This window comes from Pleurodeles waltl, chromosome 2_2 (genome assembly GCF_031143425.1).
Source record: "Pleurodeles waltl isolate 20211129_DDA chromosome 2_2, aPleWal1.hap1.20221129, whole genome shotgun sequence".
NCBI classification, from domain to species: Eukaryota; Metazoa; Chordata; class Amphibia; order Caudata; family Salamandridae; genus Pleurodeles; species Pleurodeles waltl.
The window spans coordinates 67,647,882-67,669,728 of NC_090439.1; the positions used below are offsets into that span (position 1 = coordinate 67,647,882).

At 49.4% G+C, this 21,847-nt stretch overlaps 1 protein-coding gene across 1 annotated transcript in view; it reads right to left on the bottom strand.

Moving 5' to 3' along the window:
• The window catches only part of LOC138280199 (tol-Pal system protein TolA-like), a 689,969-nt gene that overhangs the window by 87,414 nt on the left and 580,708 nt on the right, over positions 1–21,847 (bottom strand). Inside the window, exon 18 of the mRNA XM_069219461.1 lies at positions 10,136–10,220. Within this exon, the coding sequence (XP_069075562.1) occupies positions 10,141–10,220 (80 nt within the window). The 3' untranslated portion in view covers positions 10,136–10,140. The remainder of the gene's footprint in view (positions 1–10,135; positions 10,221–21,847) is intronic.

The following is a 21,847-nucleotide window of genomic DNA, read 5'->3' on the forward strand; positions in this document are numbered from 1 at the left end:
GGGTTCCCCTTAGAGGTAAAATAGTGGTAAAAATAGATAATACTAATGCTCTATTTTGTGGTAGTGTGGTCGAGCAGTAGGCTTATCCAAGGAGTAGTGTTAAGCATTTGTTGTACATACGCATAGACAATAAATGAGGTACACACACTTAGAGACAAATCCAGCCAATAGGTTTTGTTATAGAAAAATATCTTTTCTTAGTTTATTTTAAGAACCACAGGTTCAAATTTAACATGTAATATCTTGTTTGCAAGGTATTGCATGTAAGTACATTAGGAACTTTGAATCATTTCAATTGCATGTATACTTTTTCAAGTTATTCACAAATAGCTATTTAAAAAGTGGACACTTAGTGCAATTTTCACAGTTCCTGGGGGAGGTAAGTTTTTGTAGTTTTACCAGGTAAGTAAGGACACTTACAGGGTTCAGTTCTTGGTCCAAGGTAGCCCACTGTTGGGGGTTCAGAGCAACCCCAAAAGTTACCACACCAGCAGCTCAGGGCCGGTCAGGTGCAGAGTTCCAAGTGGTGCCCAAAACGCATAGGCTGCAATGGAGAGAAGGGGGTGCCCCGGTTCCGGTCTGCCAGCAGGTAAGTACCCGCGTCTTCGGAGGGCAGACCAGGGGGGTTTTGTAGGGCACCGGGGGGGACACAAGCCCACACAGAAATTTCACCCTCAGCGGGTCGCGGGGGCGGCCGGGTGCAGTGTTAGAACAAGCGTCGGGTTCGCAATGGAAGTCAATGAGAGATCAAGGGATCTCTTCAGCGCTGCAGGCAGGCAAGGGGGGGCTTCCTCGGGGAAACCTCCACTTGGGCAAGGGAGAGGGACTCCTGGGGGTCACTTCTGCAGTGAAAGTCCGGTCCTTCAGGTCCTGGGGGCTGCGGGTGCAGGGTCTTTTCCAGGCGTCGGGACTTAGGTTTCAGAGAGTCGCGGTCAGGGGAAGCCTCGGGATTCCCTCTGCAGGCGGCGCTGTGGGGGCTCAGGGGGGACAGGTTTTGGTACTCAGAGTCGTAGAGTAGTCTGGGGGTCCTCCCTGAGGTGTTGGTTCTCCACCAGCCGAGTCGGGGTCGCCGGGTGCAGTGTTGCAAGTCTCACGCTTCTTGCGGGGAGTTGCAGGGTTCTTTAAAGCTGCTTCTTGAAACAAAGTTGCAGTCTTTTTGGAGCAGGTCCTGCTGTCCTCGGGAGTTTGTCGTCGTCGAAGCAGGGCAGTCCTCAGAGGATGCAGAGGTCGCTGGTCCCTTTGAAAGGCGTCGCTGGAGCAGAGTTCTTTGGAAGGCAGGAGACAGGCCGGTGAGTTTCTGGAGCCAAGGCAGTTGTTGTCTTCTGGTCTTCCTCTGCAGGGGTTTTCAGCTAGGCAGTCCTTCTTGTTGTTGCAGGAATCTAATTTCTAGGGTTCAGGGAAGCCCTTTAATACTAAATTTAAGGGCGTGTTTAGGTCTGGGGGGGTTAGTAGCCAATGGCTACTAGCCCTGAGGGTGGGTACACCCTCTTTGTGCCCTCCTCCAAGGGGAGGGGGTCACAATCCTAACCCTATTGGGGGAATCCTCCATCTGCAAGATGGAGGATTTCTAAAGTTAGAGTCACCTCAGCTCAGGACACCTTAGGGGCTGTCCTGACTGGCCAGTGACTCCTCCTTGTTGCTTTCTTTGTTTCCTCCAGCCTTGCCGCCAAAAGTGGGGGCCGTGGCCGGAGGGGGCGGGCAACTCCACTAAGCTGGAGTGCCCTGCTGGGCTGTGACAAAGGGGTGAGCCTTTGAGGCTCACCGCCAGGTGTTACAGCTCCTGCCTGGGGGAGGTGTTAGCATCTCCACCCAGTGCAGGCTTTGTTACTGGCCTCAGAGTGACAAAGGCACTCTCCCCATGGGGCCAGCAACATGTCTCTAGTGTGGCAGGCTGCTGGAACTAGTCAGCCTACACAGACAGTCGGTTAAGGTTTCAGGGGGAACCTCTAAGGTGCCCTCTGGGGTGTATTTTGCAATAAAATGTACACTGGCATCAGTGTGCATTATTGTGCTGAGAAGTTTGATACCAACTTCCCAGTTTTCAGTGTAGCCATTATGGTGCTGTGGAGTTAGTGTTTGACAAACTCCAGACCATATACTCTTATGGCTACCCTGCACTTACAATGTCTAAGGTTTTGGTTAGACACTGTAGGGGTACCATGCTCATGCACTGGTACCCTCACCTATGGTATAGTGCACCCTGCCTTAGGGCTGTAAGGCCTGCTAGAGGGGTGACTGACCTATACTTGCATAGGCAGTGAGAGGCTGGCATGGCACCCTGAGGGGGAGTGCCATGTCGACTTACTCATTTTGTTCTCACTAGCACACACAGGCTTGTAAGCAGTGTGTCTGTGCTGAGTGAGGGGTCTCTAGGGTGGCATAATACATGCTGCAGCCCTTAGAGACCTTCCCTGGCATCAGGGCCCTTGGTACCAGAGGTACCAGTTACAAGGGACTTATCTGGATGCCAGGGTGTGCCAATTGTGGAAACAATGGTACATTTTAGGTGAAAGAACACAGGTGCTGGGGCCTGGTTAGCAGGGTCCCAGCACACTTCTCAGTCAAGTCAGCATCAGTATCAGGCAAAAAGTGGGGGGTAACTGCAACAGGGAGCCATTTCTTTACACAGGGGGTACCAGTTACAAGGGACTTACCTGGATGCCAGGGTGTGCCAATTGTGGAATCAAAAGTACAGGTTAGGGAAAGAACACTGGTGCTGGGGCCTGGTTAGCAGGCCTCAGCACACTTTCAATTCAAAACATAGCATCAGCAAAGGCAAAAAGTCAGGGGGTAACCATGCCAAGGAGGCATTTCCTTACAGGGACCCTCTGAACTTTACAGGCCCTCTCAAGTGCAGCGAACCACTTGGAAATATCATCCCCTATCTTGTAGGAAGGAACAATTTTGTACAGGTTTCTGGAGTCAAAATAGTCCTCCCTGACCCTGTGTTCCCTGAAACCTGAGCTATTGCCACCAGGGGGCATTTGCACCAACCCCTGACTTTCCCTCTCAACTGCCAAGGCCTCCCTATCAAGGACTAGCTGTTGCTGCTGCAGCCTCAGCCTGGCCTCTTCAGTCTCAGCTTCCAGGTTTCCCTATCTAGAGAATCCTCTCCTGGAGTTGAGAAGTTTGTTCCCTCAGACACAGTGGGATTATGAGAGTTGGCAGAGGAGGATGTGTCTCTAGGCTGACTAACCCTCTCAACTAGCCTCCTGGGCACAAAGGGAACCCTAATAGTACGAGTACCCCTTGCACTTCCTGAAGTGCTCCCAGAGGTACTAGTGGGTCTGCTAGGGACTTTGTGACCCCATGAAGAACCCTGATGACTCCTCCCAATATCTAAATCTTCTTTTACTAGTATGGGGGGGGGGGGGTTAGAATATCCCCCTTCTTCCTCCTCCTCCCCTGGCTTCCAGCTTTGTCATAATCATACTGGAGGAACAGGCCCAAGAGCAGACCCTTGTTAGGATTCTTCCCCATCGTCAGTTTCCTAGCAACATACATATCTCTCAGTTCACTGAAGGATAGATCCCTATAGGGGAGATCCATGGCCTAAGATGTGTGCTCTTCTGAAGACATGGTATATGTTATGATGTGTATAGACACACACACAGTAGGGTGTACCTAACTGAAGGAAAATGCCCTCTTTCTTGGCATGGCTACCCCCATTTTATGCCTGTTGTCAGTAGGTTCGACTGTGTCTACTGGTTTCTTGCTAACCAGGGTCCCAGTAGTTTTACTCTATCCTCTAAATTGTACCTTTTCTTTCTACAATTGGCAAACTAGTCCCCCACATGTAAGTTCCTGGTATATGGTACATAGGTACCCAGGGCACTGGGGTTCCAGGGGATCCATACTGCCCATGCAAAGGGTTCTGCAGGCCTGCCATTGCAGTCTGCGTGAACTGGGTGCACACACCCTGTTTCACTTCAGGTCACTGCATCTGTCACCCCTCTGGTAGGCCCTCTCAGCCCAGAGGGCAGGGAGCAGGTACTGTTTGTGAGGGAACCCCTGCACAAGCAGAGGTGCCCTCACAAGCCCCATCCCCATTTTACTATACTTTGTGAGTGTGGGATGCCATGTTATATGTGTACTGGACATAGGTCAGTGCCTATGTCCAGCTACATAATGGTAACTCCGAACCTGGGCATGTTTGAACTCAGCCCAGCTGCTGCCACCCCTCACAGGTTTCTGCCCTCCTGCTGCTTGACTTGATCAAGCCAGGAAAGCAGTACAAAGGATTTCCTTTGGGAGAGGGAGGTAACACACCTCTCCCTTTGGTAGTAGGTGTGACTGACTTGTAAGGGGTAGCCCACCCCCCAAGCCACTGGTTGGCTTTGAAGGTCACATTTGGTGCCCTCCGTGCATAAAACCAGTCCACATCGGTTCAGGGGCCCTAAGTCCCTGCTCTGGTGTGAAGCTATACAATGGAAAGGGGACCACTTTCCTGTCCATCACCACCCCAGGGGTGGTGCCCAGAGCTCCTCCAGAGGGTCCCTAGGTTCTGCCATCTTGATTCCAAGGCTGGCAGTGAACTCTGGGAGCATCTGAGTGGCCAGGCTAGGCAGGTGATGTCAGAGCCCCCTCCTGATAGGTTCTTACCTGGATAGGTGTAGGAAGTTGGCTCTGTATGTGCTATTTCAAAGTAAGGAATAGCATGCACAGAGTCCAAGGGTTCCCCTTAGAGGTAAGATAGTGGCAAAAAGAGATAATACTAATGCTCTATTTTGTGGTAGTGTGGTCGAGCAGTAGGCTTATCCAAGGAGTAGTGTTAAGCAATTGTTGTACATACACATAGACAATAAATGAGGTACACACACTCAGAGACAAATCCAGCCAATAGGTTTTTATATAGAAAAATATCTTTTCTTAGTTTATTTTAAGAACCACAGGTTCAAATTCTACATGTAATATCTCATTCGAAAGGTATTGCAGGTAAGTACTTTAGGAACTTCAAATCATCAAAATTGCATGTATACTTTTCAAGTTATTCACAAATAGCGGTTTTAAAAGTGGACACTTAGTGCAATTTTCACAGTTCCTAGGGGAGGTAAGTATTTGTTAGGTTAACCAGGTAAGTAAGACACTTACAGGGCTTAGTTCTTGGTCCAAGGTAGCCCACCGTTGGGGGTTCAGAGCAACCCCAAAGTCACCACACCAGCAGCTCAGGGCCGGTCAGGTGCAGAGTTCAAAGTGGTGCCCAAAACACATAGGCTAGAATGGAGAGAAGGGGGTGCCCCGGTTCCGGTCTGCTTGCAGGTAAGTACCCGCGTCTTCGGAGGGCAGACCAGGGGGGTTTTGTAGGGCACCGGGGGGGACACAAGCCCACACAGAAATTTCACCCTCAGCAGCGCGGGGGCGGCCGGGTGCAGTGTAGAAACAAGCGTCGGGTTTGTAATGGAAGTCAATGGGAGAACTAGGGATCTCTTCAGCGCTGCAGGCAGGAAAGGGGGGGGTTCCTCGGGGAAACCTCCACTTGATCAAGGGAGAGGGACTCCTGGGGGTCACTCCTCCAGTGAAAGTCCGGTCCTTCAGGTCCTGGGGGCTGCGGGTGCAGGGTCTCTCCCAGGTGTCGGGACTTAGGATTCAAAGAGTCGCGGTCAGGGGAAGCCTCGGGATTCCCTCTGCAGGCGGCGCTGTGGGGGCTCAGGGGGGGACAGGTTTTTGTACTCACAGTCTTAGAGTAGTCCTGGGGTCCCTCCTGAGGTGTTGGATCGCCACCAGCCGAGTCGGGGTCGCAGGGTGCAGTGTTGCAAGTCTCACGCTTCTTGCGGGGAGCTTGCAGGGTTCTTTAAAGCTGCTGGAAACAAAGTTGCAGCTTTTCTTGGAGCAGGTCCGCTGTCCTCGGGAGTTTCTTGTCTTTTCGAAGCAGGGGCAGTCCTCAGAGGATGTCGAGGTCGCTGGTCCCTTTGGAAGGCGTTGCTGGAGCAGGATCTTTGGAAGGCAGGAGACAGGCCGGTGAGTTTCTGGAGCCAAGGCAGTTGTCGTCTTCTGGTCTTCCTCTGCAGGGGTTTTCAGCTAGGCAGTCCTTCTTCTTGTAGTTGCAGGAATCTAATTTTCTAGGGTTCAGGGTAGCCCTTAAATACTAAATTTAAGGGCGTGTTTAGGTCTGGGGGGTTAGTAGCCAATGGCTACTAGCCCTGAGGGTGGGTACACCCTCTTTGTGCCTCCTCCCAAGGGGAGGGGGTCACAATCCTAACCCTATTGGGGGAATCCTCCATCTGCAAGATGGAGGATTTCTAAAAGTTAGAGTCACTTCAGCTCAGGACACCTTAGGGGCTGTCCTGACTGGCCAGTGACTCCTCCTTGTTTTTCTCATTATTTTCTCCGGCCTTGCCGCCAAAAGTGGGGCCTGGCCGGAGGGGGCGGGCAACTCCACTAGCTGGAGTGTCCTGCTGGGTTGGCACAAAGGAGGTGAGCCTTTGAGGCTCACCGCCAGGTGTGACAATTCCTGCCTGGGGGAGGTGTTAGCATCTCCACCCAGTGCAGGCTTTGTTACTGGCCTCAGAGTGACAAAGGCACTCTCCCCATGGGGCCAGCAACATGTCTCGGTTTGTGGCAGGCTGCTAAAACTAGTCAGCCTACACAGATAGTCGGTTAAGTTTCAGGGGGCACCTCTAAGGTGCCCTCTGGGGTGTATTTTACAATAAAATGTACACTGGCATCAGTGTGCATTTATTGTGCTTGTGTCCCCCCTGGTGCCCTACAAAACCCCCCTGGTCTGCCCTCCGAAGACGCGGGTACTTACCTGCAAGCAGACCGGAACCGGGGCACCCCCTTCTCTCCATTCTAGCCTATGTGTTTTGGGCACCACTTTGAACTCTGCACCTGACCGGCCCTGAGCTGCTGGCGTGGTGACTTTGGGGTTGCTCTGAACCCCCAACGGTGGGCTACCTTGGACCAAGAACTGAGCCCTGTAAGTGTCTTACTTACCTGGTTAACCTAACAAATACTTACCTCCCCTAGGAACTGTGAAAATTCCACTTTTAAAACAGCTATTTGTGAATAACTTGAAAAGTATACATGCAATTTTGATGATTTGAAGTTCCTAAAGTACTTACCTGCAATACCTTTCGAATGAGATATTACATGTAGAATTTGAACCTGTGGTTCTTAAAATAAACTAAGAAAAGATATTTTTCTATATAAAAACCTATTGGCTGGATTTGTCTCTGAGTGTGTGTACCTCATTTATTGTCTATGTGTATGTACAACAAATGCTTAACACTACTCCTTGGATAAGCCTACTGCTCGACCGCACTACCACAAAATAGAGCATTAGTATTATCTCTTTTTACCACTATTTTACCTCTAAGGGGAACCCTTGGACTCTGTGCATGCTATTCCTTACTTTGAAATAGCACATACAGAGCCAACTTCCTACAATACCAAACTTCCCAGTTTTCAGTGTAGCCATTATGGTGCTGTGGAGTTCGTGTAAAACAGACTCCCAGACCATATACTCTTATGGCTACCCTGCACTTACAATGTCTAAGGTTTTGTTTAGACACTGTAGGGGCACAGTGCTCATGCACTGGTACCCTCACCTATGGTATAGTGCACCCTGCCTTAGGGCTGTAAGGCCTGCTAGAGGGGTGTCTTACCTATACTGCATAGGCAGTGAGAGGCTGGCATGGCACCCTGAGGGGAGTGCCATGTCGTCTTACTCATTTTGTTCTCACTAGCACACACAGGCTTGTAAGCAGTGTGTCTGTGCTGAGTGAGGGGGTCTCTAGGGTGGCATAAGACATGCTGCAGCCCTTAGAGACCTTTCTTGGCATCAGGGCCCTTGGTACTAGAAGTACCAGATACAAGGGACTTATCTGAATGCCAGGGTGTGCCAATTGTGGATACAATGGTACCTTTTAGGTGAAGGAACACTGGTGCTGGGGCCTGGTTAGCAGGGTCCCAGCACACTTCTCAGTCAAGTCAGCATCAGTATCAGGCAAAAAGTGGGGGGTAACTGCAACAGGGAGCCATTTATTTACAATAGGTGACCAATCCCCTTTCAGGGCTATTTAGGGTCTCTCTCTTGGGTGGGTTCTCAGATTTGGATTGCAAGATTCCAACAGGACTCCTCTGCAACCTTCTGGCCTCCGGAACTGCGACTGGACCCTCCAGGAACCTACAAGCTGCAGATCCATGAGTAAGAGACTTCACTAAGAGGGGATACCTGGTCCTGGTATAAGGTGTAAATACCTTGGGTACCCACCACACACCAGGCCAGCTTCCTACACTAACCTACCTCTTAGTCTCTCTAAAAGAGGTTTACAGCAAGGGCTATGCCTAGACCCCTAGTTTCCCCAACCCTTAGAGACTAGATCCGTAACACTAGGTACTATGTGTACCTCTAAATAAGGAGTGGTCTTTCCTGTGGAAAGTACCAGTTGACAGAGTGATAAGGCAATTGCATGTGCTTATCCCACCGCTGCACCACCAAAGTAGGAAGCTGGCCTGGTGTTATGGGTACCGAAGGTACTTACACCTTATACCAGGTCCAGGTATCCCCTATAAGTGTAGTATAGGCAGTATCTACGAGCCTGGCTCTCTAGAGGTAGCTGTGGATGAGCAGCCAGGGCTTATCTAGGAGACATGCAAAGCTCATGCAATACCACTGTAGTCACACAGCACTTACACACATGAAACAAAACACTCAGTGTTACCAAAATAAAGGTACTTTATTATGGTAACACAATACCAAAAATACTGTAGAGGCAGTTCTACAATAGCAGGTGAGTAAACGCACTACATATATACATCTATACACATACACACACACACACAAGCAATTACAGATAGGCATAGAAAACAGAAAAGACAAAGCAGAGCAGATTACAACTAGTGTAAATCAGGGAAGCCCTACACATCCAAAAAAAAAAAAAAAAAACAATGGAATCGCGAATATGGACTTCCCACTCCGGAAAGTGGAATGTGTAGAGGGGTGCAGGGGGCACCACACACCCCCAAGCGACCAGGAAGGAAGGACTCGTCCCTGCAGGACCAGCAAGCTCTACAAACCCTCAGAGGACTGCCTACCTTCCCTAAAGACCGGATCTCAGAGGACAGTGTCCCTGTCCACAAAGAAACCTCCAACCAGGACTCCAGACCCCTCTGGAATCCGCAACACCTGTCTACTCTGCACTCGACTCCCACGGCTTGAGTCCAGATGGGCGAGTCCCCAGCTGAGTCTGAGTTAACTCCGAAGACAGGAATCGCAAGTCTACTACTTAGCTGTAAACTGTGTATGAACTCCCTCCCCACCCCAGATTGCATTGCTTTTGATGAAAATCTATTTTGATATTGAAAAGTATACGGACAGTTTTAACCGTGAATTACAAACAAAGTGTATTTGATACCGAAAAGGGATACAATCTTGAAACTGTACTTACCTGCAACAAAGATCCTTTTGTTTCTAGAAATAAAAAACAAAGTATATTTTTGATACATAAAACATTGGCCTGGAGTTAGTCATTGAGTGTGTGCCTCATTTCTTGGCTGTGGTTGTACAACAAATACTTAGCACCCCCACACTCTGATAAGCCTAAGTGCTCACAACACTTCCACAAAAGAGAGCTTCCTACATCTGTCACATAACAGAGCAAACTTTGTGGCCCCCTTGGAAAACGTTTGGGAGTATCCAAGGTTTAGAGTTAAATATGTTCAGCTCAACACAATCTTTGGAGCACCTTGGCTGACATTACGCATTTTGTGTGGATCTAACAACGGTGGCTTTTCAGGCAAATCTTAAATAGATATTTGTCCTCACAAAAATAAAAAAAAATGGGCAATACCCATTGATTCACTAAATGTACAAGTCATCCTCATACAATCAGCCCACAAAAGCAACAGCCAAGGAATTTGTTTAATCACAGCATCTCTTCCTTTGTCCCATTCTGCAAGCATACGTTCACATTTGATTGTGGAAAACAGATACATGAAAGGGCAGGCCAAGTTAGCCATTGGCTTGCAGGCAATGTAATCAAGAGTCACTCTGACCCACCTAATGGTAATATAAAGAAATGCTGTTTGAGTTCCACCAACGACTAAATTACGAAATACAAAATGTCAAATACATGTACATGTACATGATCAAAAGAATCATTCATCACTACAAACATTCATTAGTTCCTCATACCTGTTTTACTGCAGGATCTGTTCCAGTAGTATTCGCGCTGGTTTATTCGGCTGCATTGACTTCAATTTGCCAATAAAGCTCAATCCTGCCGGCAACAAAATGATAGGTGTTCAAGTAAAGAAGAAACCAAATAACTCAGATTAACACATCTGACTTTTTCTAGGAGATAACTAAATTAAGTAGGTAATAAAATGTACAACCGCAAGTAGATCACACTACAATTTAGTACTAACTGCATGTAAGTAGATTTACAAGGAAAGAACCACTACTCACCTGCAACATTACATGTTGTTTGCATGGCTCCAGATGGGACACACTAGATTTGGGAGAAATTGCATTTATCTCATGTAAGGAAATGCCTCCTTGGCATGGTTGCCCCCTGACTTTTTGCCTTTGCTGATGCTATGTTTACAATTGAAAGTGTGCTGAGGCCTGCTAACCAGGCCCCAGCACCAGTGTTCTTTCCCTAACCTGTACTTTTGTATCCACAATTGGCAGACCCTGGCATCCAGATAAGTCCCTTGTAACTGGTACTTCTAGTACCAAGGGCCCTGATGCCAAGGAAGGTCTCTAAGGGATGCAGCATGTCTTATGCCACCCTGGAGACCTCTCACTCAGCACAGACACACTGCTTGCCAGCTTGTGTGTGCTAGTGAGGACAAAACGAGTAAGTCGACATGGCACTCCCCTCAGGGTGCCATGCCAGCCTCTCACTGCCTATGCAGCATAGGTAAGACACCCCTCTAGCAGGCCTTACAGCCCTAAGGCAGGGTGCACTATACCATAGGTGAGGGTACCAGTGCATGAGCATGGTACCCCTACAGTGTCTAAACAAAACCTTAGACATTGTAAGTGCAGGGTAGCCATAAGAGTATATGGTCTGGGAGTCTGTCAAACACGAACTCCACAGCACCATAATGGCTACACTGAAAACTGGGAAGTTTGGTATCAAACTTCTCAGCACAATAAATGCACACTGATGCCAGTGTACATTTTATTGTAAAATACACCCCAGAGGGCACCTTAGAGGTGCCCCCTGAAACTTAACCGACTATCTGTGTAGGCTGACTAGTTTTAGCAGCCTGCCACAAACCGAGACATGTTGCTGGCCCCATGGGGAGAGTGCCTTTGTCACTCTGAGGCCAGTAACAAAGCCTGCACTGGGTGGAGATGCTAACACCTCTCCCAGGCAGGAATTGTCACACCTGGCGGTGAGCCTCAAAGGCTCACCTCCTTTGTGCCAACCCAGCAGGACACTCCAGCTAGTGGAGTTGCCCGCCCCCTCCGGCCAGGCCCCACTTTTGGCGGCAAGGCCGGAGAAAATAATGAGAATAACAAGGAGGAGTCACTGGCCAGTCAGGACAGCCCCTAAGGTGTCCTGAGCTGAGGTGACTCTAACTTTTAGAAATCCTCCATCTTGCAGATGGAGGATTCCCCCAATAGGGTTAGGATTGTGACCCCCTCCCCTTGGGAGGAGGCACAAAGAGGGTGTACCCACCCTCAGGGCTAGTAGCCATTGGCTACTAACCCCCCAGACCTAAACACGCCCTTAAATTTAGTATTTAAGGGCTACCCTGAACCCTAGAAAATTAGATTCCTGCAACTACAAGAAGAAGGACTGCCTAGCTGAAAACCCCTGCAGAGGAAGACCAGAAGACGACAACTGCCTTGGCTCCAGAAACTCACCGGCCTGTCTCCTGCCTTCCAAAGATCCTGCTCCAGCGACGCCTTCCGAAGGGACCAGCGACCTCGACATCCTCTGAGGACTGCCCCTGCTTCGAAAAGACAAGAAACTCCCGAGGACAGCGGACCTGCTCCAAGAAAAGCTGCAACTTTGTTTCCAGCAGCTTTAAAGAACCCTGCAAGCTCCCCGCAAGAAGCGTGAGACTTGCAACACTGCACCCGGCGACCCCGACTCGGCTGGTGGAGATCCGACACCTCAGGAGGGACCCCAGGACTACTCTGATACTGTGAGTACCAAAACCTGTCCCCCCTGAGCCCCCACAGCGCCGCCTGCAGAGGGAATCCCGAGGCTTCCCCTGACCGCGACTCTTTGAAACCAAAGTCCCGACACCTGGGAGAGACCCTGCACCCGCAGCCCCCAGGACCTGAAGGACCGGACTTTCACTGGAGGAGTGACCCCCAGGAGTCCCTCTCCCTTGCCCAAGTGGAGGTTTCCCCGAGGAACCCCCCCCTTGCCTGCCTGCAGCGCTGAAGAGATCCCTAGATCTCCCATTGACTTCCATTACAAACCCGACGCTTGTTTCTACACTGCACCCGGCCGCCCCCGCGCCGCTGAGGGTGAAATTTCTGTGTGGACTTGTGTCCCCCCCGGTGCCCTACAAAACCCCCCTGGTCTGCCCTCCGAAGACGCGGGTGCTTACCTGCAAGCAGACCGGAACCGGGGCACCCCCTTCTCTCCATTCTAGCCTATGTGTTTTGGGCACCACTTTGAACTCTGCACCTGACCGGCCCTGAGCTGCTGGTGTGGTGACTTTGGGGTTGCTCCGAACCCCCAACGGTGGGCTACCTTGGACCAAGAACTGAACCCTGTAAGTGTCTTACTTACCTGGTAAAACTAACAAATACTTACCTCCCCTAGGAACTGTGAAAATTGCACTAAGTGTCCACTTTTAAAACAGCTATTTGTCAATAACTTGAAAAGTATACATGCAATTTTGATGATTTGAAGTTCCTAAAGTACTTACCTGCAATACCTTTCGAATGAGCTATTACATGTAGAATTTGAACCTGTGGTTCTTAAAATAAACTAAGAAAAGATATTTTTCTATATAAAAACCTATTGGCTGGATTTGTCTCTGAGTGTGTGTACCTCATTTATTGTCTATGTGTATGTACAACAAATGCTTAACACTACTCCTTGGATAAGCCTACTGCTCGACCACACTACCACAAAATAGAGCATTAGTATTATCTATTTTTACCACTATTTTACCTCTAAGGGGAACCCTTGGACTCTGTGCATGCTATTCCTTACTTTGAAATAGCACATACAGAGCCAACTTCCTACATTGGTGGATCAGCGGTGGGGTACAAGACTTTGCATTTGCTGGACTACTCAGCCAATACCTGATCACACGACAAATTCCAAAATTGTCATTAGAAATTGATTTTTGCAATTTGAAAAGTTTTCTAAATTCTTAAAAGACCTGCTAGGGCCTTGTGTTAGATCCTGTTTAGCATTTCTTTTAGAGTTTAAAAGTTTGTAAAAGTTTGAATTAGATTCTAGAACCAGTTTTAGTTTCTTAAAAAGTATTCCAACTTTTAGAAGCATAATGTCTAGCACAGATGTGAATGTGGTGGAACTCGACACCACACCTTACCTCCATCTACAGATGAGAGAGCTAAGGTCACTCTGTAAACTAAAGAAAATAGCAATGGGCCCCAAACCTACCAAAGTACAGCTCCAGGAGCTTTTGGCAGAGTTTGAAAAGGCCAACCCCTCTGAGGATGGCAACTCAGAGGATGAAGATAGTGACTTGGAGGGAAATTCCCCCCCTCCAGTCCTACTTAGGGAGAGCAGGGCTTCTCAAGCCCTGACTCCACAAATAATAGTCAGAGATGCTGGTTCCCTCACAGGAGGGACCAACAACTCTGAAATCACTGAGGATAACTCCAGTGAAGAGGACATCCAGTTAGCCAGGATGGCCAAAAGATTGGCTTTGGAAAGACAGATCCTAGCCATAGAGAGGGAAAGACAAGAGATGGGCCTAGGACCCATCAATGGTGGCAGCAACATAAATAGGGTCAGAGATTCTCCTGACATGTTGAAAATCCCCAAAGGGATTGTAACTAAATATGAAGATGGTGATGACATCACCAAATGGTTCACAGCTTTTGAGAGGGCTTGTGTAACCAGAAAAGTGAACAAATCTCACTGGGGTGCTCTCCTTTGGGAAATGTTCACAGGAAAGTGTAGGGATAGACTCCTCACACTCTCTGGACAAGATGCAGAATCTTATGACCTCATGAAGGGTACCCTGATTGAGGGCTTTGGATTCTCCACTGAGGAGTACAGGATTAGGTTCAGGGGGGCTCAAAAATCCTCGAGCCAGACCTGGGTTGACTTTGTTGACTACTCAGTGAAAACACTAGATGGTTGGATTCAAGGCAGTGGTGTAAGTAATTATGATGGGCTGTACAATTTATTTGTGAAAGAACACCTGTTAAGTAATTGTTTCAATGATAAACTGCATCAGCATCTGGTAGACCTAGGACCAATTTCCCCCCAAGAATTGGGAAAGAAGGCGGACCATTGGGTCAAGACAAGGGTGTCCAAGACTTCAACAGGGGGTGACCAAAAGAAAGGGGTCACAAAGACTCCCCAGCAGAAGGGTGATGAGACAACCAAAACTAAAAATAGTAAAGAGTCTTCTACAGGCCCCCAAAAACCTGCACAGGAGGGTGGGCCCAGAGCCTCTTCACAAAACAATGGGTACAAGGGTAAAAACTTTGATCCCAAAAAGGCCTGGTGTCATAGCTGTAAACAGCATGGACACCAAACTGGAGACAAGGCCTGTCCCAAGAAAGGTTCCACTCCAAACTCCCATCCAGGTAACACTGGTATGGCTAGTCTCCAAGTGGGATCAACAGTGTGCCCAGAGCAAATCAGGGTCCACACTGAAGCTACTCTAGTTTCTGAGGGTGGGGTGGATTTAGCCACACTAGCTGTCTGGCCGCCTAACATGCAAAAATACAGACAGCAACTCTTAATTAATGGGACTAGAATAGAGGGCCTGAGGGATACAGGTGCCAGTGTCACCATGGTGACAGAGAAACTGGTTTCCCCTGGCCAATACCTGACTGGAAAAACTTACACAGTCACCAACGCTGACAATCAGAGAAAAGTACATCCCATGGCAATGGTTACTTTAGAATGGGGAGGGGTCAATGGCCTGAAACAGGTGGTGGTCTCCTCAAATATCCCAGTGGACTGTCTGCTTGGAAATGACCTGGAGTCCTCAGCATGGGCTGAGGTAGAGCTAAAAACCCATGCAGCAATGCTGGGTATCCCTGAACTGGTGTGTGTGAAAACCAGAGCACAATGCAAGGCACAGGGTGAACAAGTAGAGCTGGAGTCTGGAAGAATGGCCCAGCCTACCAAGGGAAAAGGAAAGTCAGTTGGGAAACCAACTGCAACACAGCAAAAGAAAGGGAACCTCTCTTCTCAGGAAGAAGTTCTGCCCTCTGAGGGAACTGAGCCTTTGGAGCTTGAACCTTATCAGGTTGAGCTCTTAGGCCCAGGGGGACCCTCCAGGGAAGAGCTGTGTAAGGGACAAGAAACCTGTCCCTCTCTTGAAGGCCTTAGGCAGCAAGCTGCTGAAGAGTCCAAAGGCAAGAAAAATGGAACACATAGGGTCTATTGGGAAGATGGACTCCTGTACTCTGAGGCCAGAGACCCCAACCCTGGTGCCACTAGGAGAGTGGTAGTGCCTCAGCTGTTCAGGAAGTTCATCCTAACATTGGCCCATGACATTCCCCTTGCTGGACATTTGGGACAAACCAAGACGTGGGAGAGGTTAGTCAACCACTTCTACTGGCCCAATATGTCCAACATGGTTAAGGAGTTTTGCCTCTCCTGCCCCACCTGTCAAGCCAGTGGTAAGACAGGTGGGCATCCAAAGGCCCCCCTCATTCCACTTCCAGTGGTGGGGGTGCCCTTTGAAAGAGTGGGTGTGGACATAGTTGGTCCACTGGAACCTCCCACAGCCTCAGGAAATATGTATATCCTGGTAGTAGTGGATCATGCTACCAGGTATCCTGAAGCTATTCCCCTTAGGTCGACTACTGCCCCTGCAGTAGCCAAGGCCCTCATTGGTATCTTTACCAGAGTGGGTTTCCCTAAGGAGGTGGTGTCTGACAGAGGTACCAACTTCATGTCAGCATACCTAAAGCACATGTGGAATGAGTGTGGAGTGACTTATAAATTCACTACACCTTACCATCCACAAACTAATGGCTTAGTTGAGAGATTCAACAAGACATTAAAAGGCATGATCATGGGGCTCCCAGAAAAACTCAAAAGGAGATGGGATGTCCTCCTGCCATGTCTGCTTTTCGCTTACAGGGAGGTACCACAGAAGGGAGTAGGGTTCTCACCCTTTGAACTTCTGTTTGGTCATCCTGTAAGGGGACCACTTGCCCTTGTTAAAGAAGGCTGGGAGAGACCTCTCCATGAGCCTAAACAGGACATAGTGGACTATGTACTTGGCCTTCGCTCTAGAATGGCAGAGTACATGGAAAAGGCAACCAAAAACCTTGAGGCCAGCCAACAGCTCCAGAAGTTTTGGTATGACCAAAAGGCTGCACTGGTTGAGTTCCAACCAGGGCAGAAAGTCTGGGTTCTGGAGCCTGTGGCTCCCAGGGCACTCCAGGACAAATGGAGTGGCCCTTACCCAGTACTAGAGAGGAAGAGTCAGGTCACCTACTTGGTGGACCTGGGCACAAGCAGGAGCCCCAAAAGGGTGATCCATGTAAACCGCCTTAAGCTCTTCCACGACAGGGCTGATGTCAATCTGTTGATGGTAACAGATGAGGATCAGGAGGCAGAGAGTGAACCTCTCCCTGATCTTCTGTCATCAGACCCAAAAGATGGTACAGTAGATGGAGTGATCTACTCAGACACCCTCTCTGGCCAACAGCAAGCTGATTGTAGGAGAGTCCTACAACAGTTTCCTGAACTCTTCTCCTTAACCCCTGGTCAGACACACCTGTGTACCCATGATGTGGACACAGGAGACAGCATGCCTGTCAAGAACAAAATCTTTAGACAGTCTGACCATGTTAAGGAAAGCATCAAGGTGGAAGTCCACAAGATGCTGGAATTGGGAGTGATTGAGCGCTCTGACAGCCCCTGGGCTAGCCCAGTGGTCTTAGTCCCCAAACCTCACACCAAAGATGGAAAGAAAGAGATGAGGTTTTGTGTGGACTACAGAGGGCTCAATTCTGTCACCAAGACAGATGCCCATCCAATTCCAAGAGCTGATGAGCTCATTGATAAATTAGGTGCTGCCAAATTTCTAAGTACCTTTGACTTGACAGCAGGGTACTGGCAAATAAAAATGGCACCTGGAGCAAAAGAAAAGACAGCATTCTCCACACCTGATGGGCATTATCAGTTTACTGTTATGCCCTTTGGTTTAAAGAATGCCCCTGCCACCTTCCAAAGGTTGGTGAATCAAGTCCTTGCTGGCTTGGAGTCCTTTAGCACAGCTTATCTTGATGATATTGCTGTCTTTAGCTCCACCTGGCAGGATCACCTGGTCCACCTGAGGAAGGTTTTGAAGGCTCTGCAATCTGCAGGCCTCTCTATCAAGGCATCCAAATGCCAGATAGGGCAGGGAACTGTGGTTTACTTGGGACACCTTGTAGGTGGAGGCCAAGTTCAGCCACTCCAACCCAAGATCCAGACTATTCTGGACTGGGTAGCTCCAAAAACCCAGACTCAAGTCAGGGCATTCCTTGGCTTGACTGGGTACTACAGGAGGTTTGTGAAGGGATATGGATCCATTGTGACAGCCCTCACTGAACTCACCTCCAAGAAAATGCCCAAGAAAGTAAACTGGACTGTGGACTGCCAACAGGCCTTTGACACCCTGAAACAAGCCATGTGCTCAGCACCAGTTCTCAAAGCTCCAGATTATTCTAAGCAGTTCATTGTGCAGACTGATGCCTCTGAACATGGGATAGGGGCAGTTTTGTCCCAAACAAATGATGATGGCCTTGACCAGCCTGTTGCTTTCATTAGCAGGAGGTTACTCCCCAGGGAGCAGCGTTGGAGTGCCATTGAGAGGGAGGCCTTTGCTGTGGTCTGGTCCCTGAAGAAGCTGAGACCATACCTCTTTGGGACTCACTTCCTAGTTCAAACTGACCACAGACCTCTCAAATGGCTGATGCAAATGAAAGGTGAAAATCCTAAACTGTTGAGGTGGTCCATCTCCCTACAGGGAATGGACTTTATAGTGGAACACAGACCTGGGACTGCCCATGCCAATGCAGATGGCCTTTCCAGGTTCTTCCACTTAGAAAATGAAGACTCTCTTGGGAAAGGTTAGTCTCATCCTCTTTCGTTTGGGGGGGGGTTGTGTAAGGAAATGCCTCCTTGGCATGGTTGCCCCCTGACTTTTTGCCTTTGCTGATGCTATGTTTACAATTGAAAGTGTGCTGAGGCCTGCTAACCAGGCCCCAGCACCAGTGTTCTTTCCCTAACCTGTACTTTTGTATCCACAATTGGCAGACCCTGGCATCCAGATAAGTCCCTTGTAACTGGTACTTCTAGTACCAAGGGCCCTGATGCCAAGGAAGGTCTCTAAGGGATGCAGCATGTCTTATGCCACCCTGGAGACCTCTCACTCAGCACAGACACACTGCTTGCCAGCTTGTGTGTGCTAGTGAGGACAAAACGAGTAAGTCGACATGGCACTCCCCTCAGGGTGCCATGCCAGCCTCTCACTGCCTATGCAGCATAGGTAAGACACCCCTCTAGCAGGCCTTACAGCCCTAAGGCAGGGTGCACTATACCATAGGTGAGGGTACCAGTGCATGAGCATGGTACCCCTACAGTGTCTAAACAAAACCTTAGACATTGTAAGTGCAGGGTAGCCATAAGAGTATATGGTCTGGGAGTCTGTCAAACACGAACTCCACAGCACCATAATGGCTACACTGAAAACTGGGAAGTTTGGTATCAAACTTCTCAGCACAATAAATGCACACTGATGCCAGTGTACATTTTATTGTAAAATACACCCCAGAGGGCACCTTAGAGGTGCCCCCTGAAACTTAACCGACTATCTGTGTAGGCTGACTAGTTTTAGCAGCCTGCCACAAACCGAGACATGTTGCTGGCCCCATGGGGAGAGTGCCTTTGTCACTCTGAGGCCAGTAACAAAGCCTGCACTGGGTGGAGATGCTAACACCTCTCCCAGGCAGGAATTGTCACACCTGGCGGTGAGCCTCAAAGGCTCACCTCCTTTGTGCCAACCCAGCAGGACACTCCAGCTAGTGGAGTTGCCCGCCCCCTCCGGCCAGGCCCCACTTTTGGCGGCAAGGCCGGAGAAAATAATGAGAATAACAAGGAGGAGTCACTGGCCAGTCAGGACAGCCCCTAAGGTGTCCTGAGCTGAGGTGACTCTAACTTTTAGAAATCCTCCATCTTGCAGATGGAGGATTCCCCCAATAGGGTTAGGATTGTGACCCCCTCCCCTTGGGAGGAGGCACAAAGAGGGTGTACCCACCCTCAGGGCTAGTAGCCATTGGCTACTAACCCCCCAGACCTAAACACGCCCTTAAATTTAGTATTTAAGGGCTACCCTGAACCCTAGAAAATTAGATTCCTGCAACTACAAGAAGAAGGACTGCCTAGCTGAAAACCCCTGCAGAGGAAGACCAGAAGACGACAACTGCCTTGGCTCCAGAAACTCACCGGCCTGTCTCCTGCCTTCCAAAGATCCTGCTCCAGCGACGCCTTCCGAAGGGACCAGCGACCTCGACATCCTCTGAGGACTGCCCCTGCTTCGAAAAGACAAGAAACTCCCGAGGACAGCGGACCTGCTCCAAGAAAAGCTGCAACTTTGTTTCCAGCAGCTTTAAAGAACCCTGCAAGCTCCCCGCAAGAAGCGTGAGACTTGCAACACTGCACCCGGCGACCCCGACTCGGCTGGTGGAGATCCGACACCTCAGGAGGGACCCCAGGACTACTCTGATACTGTGAGTACCAAAACCTGTCCCCCCTGAGCCCCCACAGCGCCGCCTGCAGAGGGAATCCCGAGGCTTCCCCTGACCGCGACTCTTTGAAACCAAAGTCCCGACACCTGGGAGAGACCCTGCACCCGCAGCCCCCAGGACCTGAAGGACCGGACTTTCACTGGAGGAGTGACCCCCAGGAGTCCCTCTCCCTTGCCCAAGTGGAGGTTTCCCCGAGGAACCCCCCCCTTGCCTGCCTGCAGCGCTGAAGAGATCCCTAGATCTCCCATTGACTTCCATTACAAACCCGACGCTTGTTTCTACACTGCACCCGGCCGCCCCCGCGCCGCTGAGGGTGAAATTTCTGTGTGGACTTGTGTCCCCCCCGGTGCCCTACAAAACCCCCCTGGTCTGCCCTCCGAAGACGCGGGTGCTTACCTGCAAGCAGACCGGAACCGGGGCACCCCCTTCTCTCCATTCTAGCCTATGTGTTTTGGGCACCACTTTGAACTCTGCACCTGACCGGCCCTGAGCTGCTGGTGTGGTGACTTTGGGGTTGCTCCGAACCCCCAACGGTGGGCTACCTTGGACCAAGAACTGAACCCTGTAAGTGTCTTACTTACCTGGTAAAACTAACAAATACTTACCTCCCCTAGGAACTGTGAAAATTGCACTAAGTGTCCACTTTTAAAACAGCTATTTGTCAATAACTTGAAAAGTATACATGCAATTTTGATGATTTGAAGTTCCTAAAGTACTTACCTGCAATACCTTTCGAATGAGCTATTACATGTAGAATTTGAACCTGTGGTTCTTAAAATAAACTAAGAAAAGATATTTTTCTATATAAAAACCTATTGGCTGGATTTGTCTCTGAGTGTGTGTACCTCATTTATTGTCTATGTGTATGTACAACAAATGCTTAACACTACTCCTTGGATAAGCCTACTGCTCGACCACACTACCACAAAATAGAGCATTAGTATTATCTATTTTTACCACTATTTTACCTCTAAGGGGAACCCTTGGACTCTGTGCATGCTATTCCTTACTTTGAAATAGCACATACAGAGCCAACTTCCTACATCTCACATTTTAGATTTATTAGGGAAGCCAATACCAATATTAGATTTTTGCTCAATGTGTGTAGGAAAGAGCCCCTTTTTGATATGTTCATCCCCACGTTTTGACTGCTATTCGATGCAATGTTACCGCAAGTGCAAATAAGATTCCGGCTGACCTACGAAGAAGCAAAAGCAAAGCTAGAGGAAGACGTACCTGATTTGGCCCCAGTCCTGCCGTCCTGTCTGCTGTTCCTGCCAATTTGCACCAAAGTTGACTCGGCCTGCAGCTGCTGTGCCTCCAAAAGCCTGGGAGGACTTACTTCATCAAAGACCCAGGAACTTCCATGGAGCATGTGAGATGCTTCTCTGCACCTTGCAGACAACCCAAGAGAAATGCGAGGACTCCAGGCTACCGAAAACCCAACAGCTGAAGGCACCACTGCACCCTTGCCACCTAGCCCAAGCTGAAGTGGGCCAACGGTGCCAACGTGGTCCCCCAGCCCACCAGAGACAAAGCCTACCTTGGACTTGCTCACTGTGGACTCACCACTACCTGCAGCCCCCCTCAACCATGAGTGCTCCCAGTGGAGAAAACCTGATGACTAACGACACCTCTGTTCCAGTCACCCCTGGCCCGTGGAGAAGAAGACCAAAGGTGTCCTTCTGACCCCGACATCTCAAGACTTCAACCCACTTGTTGGTTCTCCTCAACAGGACTCCCTATGCTGTAGGGGTGACTTACATATATTGCACATTTAGGGGTCATGGTACACAGGCTGCGTGCCATGATGTGTTTTCACTTTTAGCTGCACCAAGACATGCAGCCTACAATGGCAGTCTCTGTGTGCTAGGTGAGTGGTCCCTGAGAGTTGTACAATATATGCTGCAGCACTTGGGGGATGCTCTTTCGTACCAGTGCCCTAGGTGCCAAGGGTACCATTTA